Genomic DNA, 14,995 nt, shown 5'->3' with positions numbered 1-14,995 from the left:
AAAATGGGTTACACAAGTCTGCACATGTCTCCTATAAACATGTGTTATATTCGCTAGAATTTTTTTTTTTTTTTATTTCCTGAAAATACTTTAAAAAGACACTTTGACATACCGCAGTATCATCTTCTTTGTATACTTTTATGGTTTTATCAGCTTCAGCAGTTAGCAATCTGCTTTCTGACTGGTCAAAAACACAAGCAAATATTCCTGATTCACTGTCCAAAGAGCCTGGTTGTACAGCTGCATGTACTCTCTGGAAGTTGTATCCAGTTCTCCAGTCCCAAAGATGCATAGTACCATTATCAGCTAAAACAAAAAAACAAACAAACAAACTTAGCATTTTGACGAGTTGATTTCTATCTGTTTGCTAAAAACAGTATCTTTAACAACTATATATACATCAGGAATACATCACATAACATTCATGAAGAATAGCTCAGTATGCCCTAAAAGTTTTCTTGTTTTCTGCTGTTTTCCTTCTTAGTTAAGAAAGGCTGATGGAAGCTTCCTGACAATCTCACTCAGTTTTCATCAGACAACCCAGAGAGATGACACACTACATTAAAAGGCAATTGCAGCAAGTTGCTTTGGAAGCACAGTAAGGACTGGCATTCTGAACATCAAGCTCCCTGTTCAGTAGCTCCATTAAAGCTGAACAAAGAGGCATCAAACTGCCAAAGAGATTAGGGACATTTAAGACATTTAATGTTTGCATATGTTTTATTCCAAATACAGGTTAAACCACTGCCATTTTACTGCTACTGGAATCAGCTACAGGGCATTCACAGCAATCTGAACTCTGTATTCAGAAGGATGCTCTCAAGACAACTTTTCAGTGACAAAAAACAATACCCTCCCAAAGCATTATCTAGCCAAAGCAGAGCTATTAAAATTTAAATTTCTCCACAGCTGCCAGCTAGATGAAAAATCCAGATGTTTCAAGAAAGGTATTTCTACAGTAGAATACTCCAAGGTAACCTCAGCGTATTTTAATTCAGCATCAACGTCTTTGAAGTTGCTGTAGATAGCATGAGGAGGTAAAGGGGGGAATCAATGTTCAAATTTTAATTTTTTAAAAGTCACAAATAAAATTATTAAAATTATAGTGGGTTTTTTATGTGGAGAAGGAAAAGGGTTTTTTTAAGCTTCTACTACTATCATAGAAAAGTCTTACAAGGATGTTCTAGAAGTGTTTTCAAATGATAATGAAATAAAAGTATTCTGTTAAGTTCTTGTTCTCACTATGAATGAGCCATTTGTCTAACACAGCTTTATCCAAATTTTTATATATACTTGAAAACATGACCAGGGTAAGGTAACAATATAACTGGCTATTTTCTGACTCCTGCTTAGCACATTTCCATCCTACTTCACATCCCCAGCCTACAGCACATACTGTATCAAATGGGACCAAGTGCATTTCAGTGCTTCATGGCGTAACTTAACTTTATTATTTCCTTGCTCTGGTTACAAACGCAGAAATGTTTTTCACAAGTATCTGCCTCTGCAAGTTGGCTGAACTGTCTTAGACTGTCTGTCTTATCACCTGTGACGCTGTGAATTGAGTCCCATCCTTGTTTGCAACTACCCAAAAGATTAGACAAACAAAACCAAGAGGTGAAAATTCAGGCTCTGCAAGTTATGTGGAGCAATACAGTCTCACCTCTTAATTCATTTGCCTCAGACTGCTAGAGCTCTCCCACCAACTCCTCTAGGACCTCAGAGATTTGGATTTAGCCTCCTGCTTTAACTGTGTTTTCCCACACAATGTTAAGACTGTTTCTCTAGAGCTCATCTCTCAAGTTGTAAAATTAGCACTTCCTTTTTCCACACTGTTCACTTATTTCCTGTTTATAAGAACAACTACATTACAAACACATGTACCCCTCTCCCTCCAATGCAGGCACAATGACTTAACAAATAGATCCAGCTGGCGTTTCTGGAAGTGACTTTCCAGAAAGCTGGTCACTAAAAATGGTCTTGTACAAACATAAAAAGCTCTGATTATGGTTTCAGTAACACATATTTCAAATAAAAGATTTTTATTATAGTGTCATGTAATATGTAGAAAAATGCTGCCTACAATGTGAGATAAATGTTCTTACATTAAACTATTCATGATCAGATAACAGTAAGCATTCAGGATGCTTTTTCTACTCCCACAATACCAGGACTTGAATATAAAACTAATAGTTCTAAGACTTTGGGAGCTCACAGACAAGTGAGCTGGTGATACTCTAATGTATCACATGATATTAAATCCTTGAAGTTGTTGAATAAAAGAATTAAACAGTAGACACCAAATCCTTCCATAGGCACTGGAGCCAAGTGGCTAGTTTCCTAAGAACACAAGAACATTTAATACTGCTGAGTAAACATCACTTTGATTCACATGACCACATCAAATTTGGAGATTAGCTATCAATCTTTGAATAGACTCAAAGATAACATCAGAAAATATGTGCAGAAAACTTGAAGATAACAGAGCCAATGCATTTGTGCTGCATAAAAAAACAGGGAAGTATTCACACCAAAGCAGTATAGCAAGCATCCTCAAGATGTTTCTGTATCTTCTATCCTTTTCACTGCATCAACATGTCACTAATTCTTGAGGAAGCACTAACTGTCGGCAGATCATAACGGAGGGACTCTGCAGCCTTGCAGCAGCAACCAGTGGAGAAGAGGAAACCTCTTCTCTGCAGCACATCGGAAGTCCTTAAAATACATTTTTGTGCATGCAGCTCAGTAATATCCAAGAAAATAAAAGTGGCCCTACTCACTATAAACGAAATGGTGTGCAGTAGCAGGCTTATGGGCCCAGATAAAGCAGAGCTCAGTGAGCATCTCTGCCTAAAGACCTGTAGTCACACGGACGTGGGGGAGTGGAGAGGAAATGTGTATTTCTCATTCTTACCTCCTGAGACCAGAACACCATCAGAATTTACAGCCAGTGTGTTGATAATAGCATTGTGGCCAGAGAGGTTCTGAATGAAGTTTCCATCTGGGAATTTCCACTGCTTAATATTATCTGGAGAACCAGATGCAAATGTGTAACTGAAAGAAAATGAACACATTATATTAAAGTTCAGAATAGCTGTAGGGAGAGCAAATGTCCTTCACTAAAACTACTGCTTAATGCTAGTTGCAAAATCACTTAACACTAGAACTGCTTTTCTGACATATTTACTTCACATAAAATTACGCAATTTTATGAAGTAATGAATTATCATTTCTATTGTTTTCTTTCTTTCCATAGTCTAAACTTGATAACCTCCTATCTGGCATAGGATTTAATATGTAAATAAATACTTAAAATGCATATTAAGTTCTGATCAGTTGTTATTCTGACAAATTTTCAAGTATAAGGGCATCATCAGCAAAGGTAACAGGAAAAAAAAAAAAGGCAACAAACCCCAAGCAAAATGCCCAGTATTGGCTCATCTTCCAAAAATATACAACCAAGGATAAAGTACTCAAAAAAGTAACTAAGAAAGATAATTCTTCCACTGAGTTACCCTAAGATAATAAATTCCTTCATTTTAACATGTGCAAGCAGTTACAAGGTTGTTCGGGTAGTGCATACAAAAGCCTGTAGGAACAGTTTCACTTGTCACAATGTCTAAGTGATTCGCTATTTAATAAATTCTACAATTAAAAAAGTATTACCGAAAACACCCAGGATATTAAAAAATACAGAAATACTGAGATATAGGCTGACAGTCAAAAATTTTCAAAAGGTTTAATTGATGAATCTGAAACAAGAATTACTTTTTTTTCCTCAGAATATAAGTAAAACTAGGGGTTTTCTCTGCTATAGCTAACAGGCTATAAAATTTTTCAGGTACAGATAGGATCAGAATTTATTCATATCAAAGATTCTGAATTTCTGCACTGATAGAATGTAATTTTAAAATATTAAACTCCAGGAGTACTGGAGTTCTATGTAAATTCCTTTTTTAATGAAGATTTATCCAAATAGGCATCTGCTGGTCCATCAAAATACAGCATCTAAATTCAGAGCACTTCCAACATCTGCTTCAAAGATTCAATTCTCACAGCAAGTTTCTTTTTTACAGCCAGTTAGACTGAAATGTCTTGTGCAGTGAACCCCATATTCAAAAAAAAAAAGGCTATTTTATTAATCACTGCATCCTTTAACAATAATCACACGTGCAATGGCACATTACAAAACTACTTCACTTTCTCCCAATGATCATTCAGTTACATATTTGTTATTTGCCTTACAAGCCCTGTATCAGTGGTTTTTGAAGGACTGAATGAAAGGCAGACACATAAAGTAACCCTGTGGGATATAAGACATTGTCAGGATTGCTAATGTACACCAGTGGCAATATTAGGGAGACACAATCAGTGTAGTAAACTGTATTTCATAATTGACACATACATTTTTACATCATTCTAAGTGCATTAGTTTTTCACATTATTATGCCCTGCCATTCTAAATCATCATTCAAATTGGCTTTGTCACCTTCCAAAGCTTTGAACTGTGAAAGTGTAAAAGAATGAAGAAAACTTACTGTCTTGGATGTAGCACTACTGCTCTTACAGATTTCTTGTGATTTGTTAGAGTAACACGAGTTTTTCCTGCCACTAAATCCCAGAGCCGTATGGTTGTGTCATGACTGCCTACAATGAAAAGAACATTTTAAAAAAATAGTAGAAACCATCACATTGATTCTATCACAATCATTACTTTGATAAGGCAGCCAAAAATTTAGATGTGATAGAGAAAAAAATACTGTTCTAATGCTATCTCAGACAGAAAAGATGCTGGATTGCAAAAGTCTTTTACTCAGTTTGAAATTCAAGATGAACTAAGAAGTTACACTGCAAAGTTAGATTTTGACATATCAGATAAGAAGATGAACACTTAACCATAGTACTGGACACTTCTTAATTGAATTGGGGAGAACTGTGAAATACCACAGGAAATGCAAGTCTCAATACATATAACAACCAGAAAAAAAAGGAAGTGCAGAAAAACATTCTAACAATGCATTGCCATTCTGGCTTAAATACATCATTAACACTATGGACCACTGCATGGCCCATTTTCAACAGAAAACTAGTAAGAGAAATTGAGTAAATTCACAAAGATACTATTACAAACCTCACACAATTACTGAACAAACACATTCATTTTTCAAGCATGTTACTCACAAAACCACGCCCACTATACCTGTAATAATTTGTGGTTCTGCAGCTTGGCACTTCACTGTTGCTACTGCATTTGTGTGTCCCGATAGTGTGTGCACACTGGCCTTTGTCCTTACATCCCAAATCTAGGAATTCACAGTAAATATGACAGAGGTCAGTAACAGGTGCATATTTGATATATTTTAGGCACTGTCATTGATTACATGATTTCCTGCCATAGTCGTACAGGTTACATAATGGTGTTTAGGCCCCATTTTTCATCCAACAATTCATCACAAAACTGCCTCAGCTGGCAAACTTCAAGGCAAGCAGGGAGCCTCCCAATGAATTTCTAGGCATACGGATAATTTAAGTCCCTACAGACCCATACCATCTTCAAAAACTACGCAATCCTATATATACTATGTAGTCTACCTACTAAATTAAGAAATAAAATGCAATCCTGAAGTGACATTGCGTGTTTGTTTATTTGGCTTCAGTTTTACCAACAACGTAAAACAAAGCTGACACAAATTAACTGAGTATTTCATCTAGATTGATGTTCGCTCTTGGTAAGTGCTTGTTTTTACAAATGAAAGATATGGAAACACGTGTATGAAGACGTTAAAATGCAACAATGCTATACTTACTCGTGCTGTTGAATCTCTGCTGCATGTTACCAGTACATCTATTGTTGGATGCAAGTCTAAGCCATAGACAGCACTAAGATGACCATGGTAATGCCTGATAACCTAGATGAACAAAAAACACAAAAACCACAAACTGATAATTGAAAGAATATTCTAAACGCTTTGATTTTTATATTTGCCACAACCAATTAGATCAAATAAAGAAATGACAGCTTACCTTATTGTACTCAAGATCCCAGCATTTCACTTGTTTGTCTTCTCCACAGGAAAAGAGGTAGGGACTTCTGGCGCTTACTATCACCCCTCGGACGGTACTGATGTGTCCCGTCAAAGACAATTTCAATTTGCCACTAGCAAGGTCCCAAATCTGCATCAAAATAAATATTTTGAGGTAGACAGGTAAAAGCTCTACAGTGATAGTCTGGGTAAGCAGCCCAGATGTAACTGATTCTGCTGCACTGTAAATTAATATACGATAAAAACCATTTGTTTTCCAGATACATTTATTACCATACATTTATTACCAATTCATTTATTACCATGTAATAAATGAAATATCACAAAAAGAAGTAGTACTACTCCACAGATCCTTTATGGCAAAGCAATAAAAGAAAAAAAAAATGTTCGGCAGTTCATTATTCTGCAAACAGTTACCAAGAAATTGCTTGCAAGGGCTGAAGACATTTTTACATAACTAGAGAACAAAAAAAATCCACTCCCTGCAAACTTTGTCAGTAATTTCTTCCAACCTCTTACCTTTATGGTTCTGTCAGCAGAGCCAGTAACAAACCACTGATTTCCTGGTTCTACTGCAATACATCTCACCCAGCCCAGATGACCACTGATAACCTTCAGAAAGAACAAACATTTTTCTAAATCAGAAATAATACATATACATCTGTTGATGCACTTTCATTCTCAAACACTGCAATTTGCTATTATTCACCATGAAAAGTCAAATGTGAAATGAGACCTGAAAGGAGCTTGATTTCTACTTTAGTTAAATGAAGAGACAACTAGAAATTTACATGTCATACACCAGACTTGGGAACTCACAATATGGAAAGACCCTGTTCCTATAAGCAACTTTCTCACATCCGCCAAGAGCCTGCAACACAGCAGCTCAACACTTGATGCTTTGCAGAGAAAGACTATTTGAGCACAGGTTCCTTATGCTGCCATATAGTGCTTATACAAAGAAAAATTATAAAAATATCAGCTATTAAATCATACTGCTGTATAATACCCTCCTAAACACCATCACCCCCTTTTCCTCAAATAAGAGGTAATATGAGTGTGTCAGAAACTTTCTGGTAACAAAATAATGGAGGCTGATCCCAAAAGAAAAGCTCTGCCAATACTTGCCTTGCTTCCAGCAGCCTTTCTGTTTCTCTCGTTTCTCCAAAGTCAGACAGCTAAACTCAAAACTTGTGATTTCACTGAATGTCATTTTTCATGTACTGTCATACAGCTCATTTCAAAAGACATAAAACTCAACAAAGCTTCTTAGGCAGAAATACTTTGGAAAGCTAAAGTGGATTCTTCTGATCATCAGATCACAGCCACAAGCATTTGAGATACCTGCCTAGAGTTCTTCCTAGTATAGGAATAGAAATGGGCATTTTTGGGGAAAAATCTAAGAAATTATTCATCTGACGTATTTTAAGTCCCCAGCTTAAGCTCTGCCAGGGGAGGTTTAGGTTGGATATTAAAAAGTTCTTTACAGAGAGAGTGATCAGGCATTGGAATGGCCTGCCCAGAGAGGTGGTGGATTCACCATCCCTGGAGGTTTTAAAGATGAGGCTGGATGTGGCACTAAGTGCCATGATCTGGTAATCACAGTGGGGCCAGATCAAGGGTTGGACTTGATGATCTCAGATGTCTCTTCCAACCCAGTTAATTCTATGATTCTGTCTTCCACAAACAACTTAAAACGCGCTTAGGAAAAGTGGTTAATATGTAGATCTTAAGCAATACATAGATGAAACCCACATTTGGTGTTCCACCTATGCTTCTATTTCTGAATTGTCTGAACAAGCTTTTGTCCTGTTGAGCAAGGATTTTGACAACAAACCTTCACTGAAAGTGTTTATATGTAGAATACATATGTGTATGTACAGTGACTTGAACTGTATTTACAGTATTTCTCTGAAAAGAAAGTGCTCCTAAAAAGTAGGCATTTTTCATTTGTTTACCTTAAATCTCTCATGGGTTTACTTTGATGCCATTTCTTTCAAATGGCACTTGTCTTAATTTTTATAGCAAGCACTTTCCAATACTGCTGTATTTAAAATACCTATATATGCCTTTGAGCTCAAGTGTTTTTCAAAAAACTACTTTTTAAGATTAGCCTTCAGATTTCTAACTAACACAGCATTCAGGACTCTTCTAAAAATGTAAATGCCTACACATGCTGCTATATTCAGATGAACAGTGCTAAACCAATACAATTCTGATACTAGAGCATAAGATTTTAAAATATCAGGAAAGCATAACAGTTCTAAAGTAACATTCACCTGTCTTCAGACAAAATACAGAATAGTTTCAATTTCGTAGTAAGAACTCACAAACGTGTTCAAAAGGATGCACCAGAAAAGTTAAAGTTTAAAATATCTAAACCAATACATACGTCTTAGAGATTCTCCATTCAGCTACTCATCATAGTCATGATTAAAATGTTCAATGATATGAGATTTTGGGGGAATGGCTATTATTACCTGCCCAGAAAATTAAAAGGCAAATTAAACCATTTCAAAAATAAGATGAGAAGTCAAGCAATCTAAACTATAGAGATAATTTGTGGTTATAGTACTGAGTTTTTTCCCCTATTTTCACTGGAAATAAGTCTTGATGACTCATTCACTGAGTGCCTTTAATTGTTTTAGAGACAATTTCATCACATTAACAGTGCTAGAGTATTTCTTCAATGTTTTATTAGTTTTGAATTTTGCACCTGGTGTTTGAGTTCCTCCACCAAAGAATCTCATTTGAAAAGAAAAAACAAACTCTCTATTGAATTTATCACAATACAGCTACAAAAGAGTAAAAAATGTTTGTAATTTAACATCGTTGTTATCTGAGGAGAGTGTGAGTATATAACTTATTTGCAATCACTTTTCATTTAATTTCATTTTTGTGAATGAGAAGAAAAATTATGCTTTGAGGTCTTTATAGAACATAAAGTATTCTCTTACTTTTATATGCATGTTCATGTCATATCATTTGTAACTTACTCTGTACAGTTTCCATGGTGGATGCCACTGGGGTTTGGGCATGGTTGGAGCCTTCTTTGGCACTAATGCAGAATTTTTGTTTGCACCAGCTTCCACCATAGCCTGTAAATTAAAAGGAAGGTTACTCTTATGTTTTGTAGCTTCTCTCTTTGCCCAAAACCTAAAGCCTTCTCACTCTGACTTCTCACCGCTGATTAAATTTAGTCGGTCAGGAGATCTCCACACAACACCCAAATGGATTCAGAAGCAATCTGGTCAACACCATGTACTTTTCACATTAGATGTGCAACAGACTCACCACGGACATCCCAGGAGGCTGTGAACGCTCGGACACTCCAGCATGCCTGTAAACTTCACCCACACCAGCAGCTGTCCGATTGGCATCCAACCTAAGTTGAATGAAAATGGTTGATGAATTACAATCAACTTTCTCCTACTGAGTGATAAGGTGCCACAGGGCTGCATGCAGTTGAGTGTTGTACACCTCTAAGGATGGAGAGTCCACAACCTCTCCAGGCAACCTGCCCAGGGCCTGACCACCTCAAGGTACAGGACACCTACAAAGCCGCACATTTTTTTCTTCTATCTAAAAAGAATTTCCCTTGTCCCAACTGCTGCCCATTGCCTTTCCTGACATACAAAAAAAAAAGCATACAGAAAAGAATGCCTGCCCACATTAAAAACAGTTTCTTTGAACATTTTAAAATTAGAATATTTGAATTACTCAGTAGCTCTTATCCAAGCTTCTGTGATTTGCCTTGAAATTCCCATAGATAACAACAGTGTAATGGGGTAACACAGCAGTACCTGGACTGAGAAGCAGGAAGTGCTACAGCCAAGGACTGTGCTGCAGATTCACTAGGCATCCTCTGGACCTTTGTATCTGCTGTCAAAGCCACACCTTGAAGAGAAATAACATGTCAAAGACAACTCCATTAAACAGAAACTCTCCGAAAGTGTATTATACAAACATATTTATATACACACACACACTGCAAACAAGGGCCTTTATTTTGGCCCAAATCCTTTCCACCTTGATTCTACTACACATGAAAGTACACAATTTCTAGAGTAGAAAACAATGTTTCTGGTGTTGGAAACAAAAAAAGTCTAACTAGGAGCAGCATCCATCTTTTTATCCAGCTTCAACTGCCATGGAAATCCAAACATCACAGAAATAAACATGATCTTGAGAAGAATTTGCTAACTTAGGCCCTTTCGTACACTTTATTATGCCATCCCTGTGAGGCGGTTGGCATCAAACAGTGGTGCCAGAAGTATAAAAGCTCTGAGTCCCACTGAGAATTTCAGACTACATCTTAGGATTTATAACCTTTTCTCAAGAACAGCAGATCACTTTTAACAAAAAACTCTTTGCAAAGTATAGTTTTGCTGCACACTGGTGAATTTAACTCATTGCTTTATTTCTATCCCAAAGCTAAATTCTGCCAGTTGATGACAAAACCAATATTTTGGCAAGATACTGAGATTAAAACAAGAAACAGCAACAAAAGAAATCTGATTTTTAACCCTGGCATATGATTCTATTAAAGGAAGACTAAACTTGAGGAAACCAATGTGAGGAAGTCTTGATCCTGCAGTTACAGGCAACCACGCATGCTTTTTAAATGGCTGAGGGTCCACTGAACACACACATTTGTTAATTTACAAACCAAGGCACAACAGATTTTTCACTGTAATTGTAATACACTTAAGCACAATAAAAGGTAAGCAGCTAAAACTAAGCTGTCAAAAGAACAGAGCAGGATTCATCAGTAACAGTGACAATTAGCAGTGGCCCATGTACCAACACAGAACCATAACCCCTCCAAGCACAGACAAAACCGAATTACACTAAAATTATCAGACCCTAACATCTCTTCCTCCGAGCAAGGTGGGGAAATCTACACCTTTCTGCTCTGGTGATGAAAAACATGATATATTTCTTCTAGTGTGAGGGCAGTTGAATGACAAGAAGGAATATATCACGCTCCTTGCTCACAGCAAATACTAAGAGCAACTCTGGACACAAGTGGAGGCACCACGGATCTGTGGGTCTCGGGAGAGGAGATTCCTAGAACATTTCTGTGGTGATGTTACCAGGGAGGTGAAACCTCACAGAAAAAAATGACCGTTCAAACGATGACAGCAAGCTCACATCCACTATGGCTCAGTGAGCTACATCTGTACCTAAATCCTCCTCCCACCTCCTATCCCAGAACATTTACCAGCCACAAAACTCTCTGTATGAATACTATGAAAGAATGGAACAGCATTATCCACTACTATCAAGTATGGATTCACATCAAGAGGAAGACTGCTCCTGCTAGGATGGAGGATGTCTTTTCCATACAGGAAGCCAAAAAAATCCATAGAAACACTTGCAAAATTTTACTTACCAGGCCCAGGTGGGTATGGGTGTGTACCAGTTACCACATATTCAACTTCTTGTCCTAAAGAGCAACAACATGCTGCATTAATAATTACACTTTATACTGCACTGCAAAAAATGCACTCAAATAGCAAACAGAGGAAAACAGAGCAGGTCATACCTAGCAGAAGAAATCAGTAACCACTTCCAATATACTTAGACATTTCTCATTTTCATTAATTTAATTTGCTCCGGTTACCTCCATTTTCTAAAACTTGGTTATAAAAAATAATTAAATTGTGAGACTATGTGTTATCAAGAGGGACTCAAGAGAAAAATCTTCATACTGCCTGTTGACGCAGATATCATGGAAAAGGATTCAAGTACAAAAACAGCACAATGTCTGAAATGTAAGCTAGTCAAGACAACTGGTTATCTGTGTTGTTAGAATACATATTTTAAACATTACAAAATATAGATAAAAAACCTGCAGATTTGAAATATAGAGTTTTCTGGTTTAGAAATTTTAAGTCTAAAAGGCTGTAAATATACTATGAAACAAAATTTAAAAAAAAAGAGTATGCCCTTGATCATAATGTACTTGCAAAAAAGAGAAATACATTACTCAGCTTTAACAACTAAGTGCAGCACATACTTATGTTATCAAAAATTACTTTTTAGTAATAAGTCACTATAAAAAAAAAACACAGCACCTGTTAAAACAAACTTCCTTCTTGTTCTGGATCACTTACCCCCAGTGGACCCTAGCCAGAAGAATACCAATAAAAAAAACATACTTTGATTTCCATTTTTATCTTCAATGGATTAACACTGGACTGTGTTCTTCTGATTTTGTGTCGGTGAGACTGTTACAAAAGAAGAGGCAAACACACCACAGAGCAAACGAACCTTGATTTGCAGGGTACTGTTTGTGTCCGTAGGGATCCCCTGTGTTCGCGCCTCCCTTCTCTCTCAAGTTCTCCTTGAGAGTCGGCATGTGCAGCACTGAGCCGTACTCTGTCCGCAGCTTCACTGCCATTTTCACTTTGTGACTGTTGGAAGAGCAAAGCATGGTCCTCATCGCACCCCAGCTTCTGAATTGTTATTAAGTTTAGAGATATTTTACAGAGGGTGTTATAAAACTTACTTTACTGTTCTAATATTTTTCTTCTCTCAAGACTGTTAACACCACAGACACACCCTGAATTTCTGAATTGGAAAGAGCAATCATTAACATACTCTTAAACTTCAGTGAGTGCAGCAGCACTTACCTTTCTTCATCTAATGGGATGGGCTTCGCATTATCAGCTACAAACATATCATGGGTTCTCTTCAAAGACCTGAACACAAGTGTGTGCACAGAATGCTTTTGGACTTCCTAAAATAAAGAATAGAGCATTTAAATACCTTTGGACATACTTAAATGAAAAACTGAAAACTGAAACATAAGTCAAGCTGAGGATCAGTTTCAGATCTCAGTATTGTGAGATGGCGTGCAACTGTTTAGTTCACAGAAAACACTTATCTTCTTGGAAACTAAAAAATTAAGTTTATCTGTTAATTGTTTTACTTCAGTGTTTATTCAAAACAATATTCCCTTCTTGAAAACTGACAAAACTTTGAAAAGCAAGCCAAATGGTTTGTTCAAACTTTCTGAACTGGTATCTACATCACAAATCCAAGAGCCCAGAAGCGTTTTTCCCCTCATCACCAGTTCTGTGCCTATATGTAGAAAATAAAGAACCTATCAACTTATACAGCATATTTGTTTATCAGCAGCACAACTCATGTTTTTATTAATACTTTCTTTTAAATTACTTTAAAAAATCATTAGAAATCTGAGCCCGATTCCTTTGGTACAAAGCTCTGCATGACTGTATGTTCTGTATGTCAGTAAAAACAGTGGCAACAAACTCGAAGCTACATTAGTAACTTCTGGCACCAAGTATCACTCAGCTGGCCAGCTTTCAAGAGGTCTTGAGACCTTCAAGAGAACACTCTGCAGGTGCTTTCCCTGTTAAGCCCTGTAGGCTCTCTTTTCCTGCTCCAAAAATGGTTTGTTCACTCATCAGCTCGTTTTGTAGGGTCTGTTACCCTTCTAACTCAGCAGCACTTACACCTTACACTTTTTGCCCTGGCTCAGAGCGCTCCTGCAAACTCCAGGCATCAATTTAAAAAACTCCTAATGCTTGGAACTGGGTGAGGAATTTCATACACCCGAAGAAAGAGATAAGCATTACAGCAGCTAATTACTACTCAACAACACAGCGGCTGGCATAACAAAATGAGTAGCAAGTAACACAGTGCCTCTGAAACAGGGAAGAAGCTTCTGCAAGTATTCTTTGACAGATGATCTTCTGTAAAAAACAACTCCTAGTGTTGCATGGGGCAGCAGCCTTTGCACCTTCTTCTATGACCCTGACAACACCATGAGCTTTTAGAAGTGCATGACATTCACCCCACAGTAACAACTCTATGGCCTGTAAAACCACTGCCCTTCTCCACAGTTGTACCTCTAGACCCTCACAAAACCCCTGCGGTTTTCCTGACCGGCTGACAGAGCCAATAATTCTCCGGAGGTCGGGCAAAATAGGACCATTTCCCCAGAAACACAGAATCAGAGAATACGCCGAGCTGGAAGGGACCCACAAGGATCATCGAGTCCACCCCTCAGCCCTCCACGGGACCATCCCCCAGAATCACACCGTGTGCCTGAGAGTATCATCCAAACGCTTCTCGAACTGTCAGGCTTGGTGCTGTGACCACTTCCCTGGGGAGCCTGTTCCAGTGTCCAAACACCCTCTGGGTGAAGAACCCTTCCCTAATATCCAGCCTAATCCTCCCCTGACACAACTTCAGGCCATTCCCTCGGGTCCTGTCACCGGTCACCGCAGAGAAGAGATCAGTGCCTGCCCCTCCTCTTTCCCTTGTGAGGAAGCTGTAGACTACGACGAGGTCTCCCCTCAGTCTCCTCTCCTCCAGCGGCCTGTCCCACCTAGGGGGCTGTGACGGTGGCGGGCCCGGGGCGGCGCTTCCTCATGCCCAGCACCGGGCCCCGCACGGGCCCCACTACCCCTCGCTGACCTGGCCCCGGCCCCGCACCCGCCCCCTGGTCTCGCCCGGGGCGCCTCACCGGCCCTGCAGCCCCTCACCTCCGCCATGGCGCCGCCCAGATCCCGCAGCTCCAGCCGCCGCTATGGAGGCGCTTCCGCCGCCTGCCCGCCCCGCAACGGAAGTGACGCGTGACGAGCGGCCCAGGGGCGGGGACTATCAAGGGAAGGGGCGGGGCTATGGCTCACACACACACCCTCAGCCCTTCTCCCTTGCCACCCGGTGTGCCGGGGATCGCGGGTTCGAGTACCGCTAGCACTGCCGCAGCGGGCGGCCCGAGTCACCTCCTAAAAAAGTGGATAAACATCTCAAGGCGCGGGCACAGGGTTGTCAAGAGGACGGAGCAACCGAGCGACAAGATGAGAGGCGACGGGCAGAAACGGGAAGTTCCACCTGAACACGAGAAAGAGCTTCCTCACTGCGCGGGTGACCGTGCACAGGGACAGGTTGCCCAGCGAGGTCGCGGAGTCTCC

General features: G+C 39.0%; 1 protein-coding gene across 1 annotated transcript; it reads right to left on the bottom strand.

The window, feature by feature from the left end:
• Positions 1-19: 19 nt before the first annotated feature.
• PLRG1 (pleiotropic regulator 1) lies at positions 20-14,645 on the bottom strand. The gene is made up of 14 exons (XM_027900936.1): positions 14,564-14,645; positions 12,683-12,789; positions 12,321-12,463; positions 11,440-11,493; positions 9,848-9,941; positions 9,339-9,429; positions 9,041-9,142; positions 6,564-6,656; positions 6,025-6,174; positions 5,808-5,909; positions 5,201-5,303; positions 4,539-4,647; positions 2,915-3,054; positions 20-306 (listed from the first exon to the last, which is right to left on the bottom strand). Exons 1-14 carry the CDS (start codon positions 14,570-14,572, stop codon positions 32-34), a joined length of 1,572 nt encoding a protein of 523 aa, XP_027756737.1. The 5' UTR covers positions 14,573-14,645; the 3' UTR covers positions 20-31.
• Positions 14,646-14,995: the final 350 nt, after the last annotated feature.

The sequence above is a fragment of the Empidonax traillii genome, unplaced genomic scaffold, assembly GCF_003031625.1.
Source record: "Empidonax traillii isolate 1590-97213 ecotype Southwest subspecies unplaced genomic scaffold, ASM303162v1 scaffold756:size664756, whole genome shotgun sequence".
In the NCBI taxonomy this organism is placed as follows: Eukaryota; Metazoa; Chordata; class Aves; order Passeriformes; family Tyrannidae; genus Empidonax; species Empidonax traillii.
The sequence above is the reverse complement of the archived record's forward strand: the minus strand, read 5'-3'. Positions and strand labels throughout refer to the sequence as shown.

Bases quoted from the DNA above. Each gene is read 5' to 3' on its own strand.
- PLRG1 (XM_027900936.1), bottom strand. The intron at 11,494-12,320 runs GTTCGTTTGCTC...GTTGCTCTTTAG, and splicing joins ACAGTACCCTGCAAATCAAG to GACAAGAAGTTGAATATGTG. The intron at 5,304-5,807 runs GTAAGTATAGCA...GTGAATTCCTAG, and splicing joins GCAGAGATTCAACAGCACGA to ATTTGGGATGTAAGGACAAA.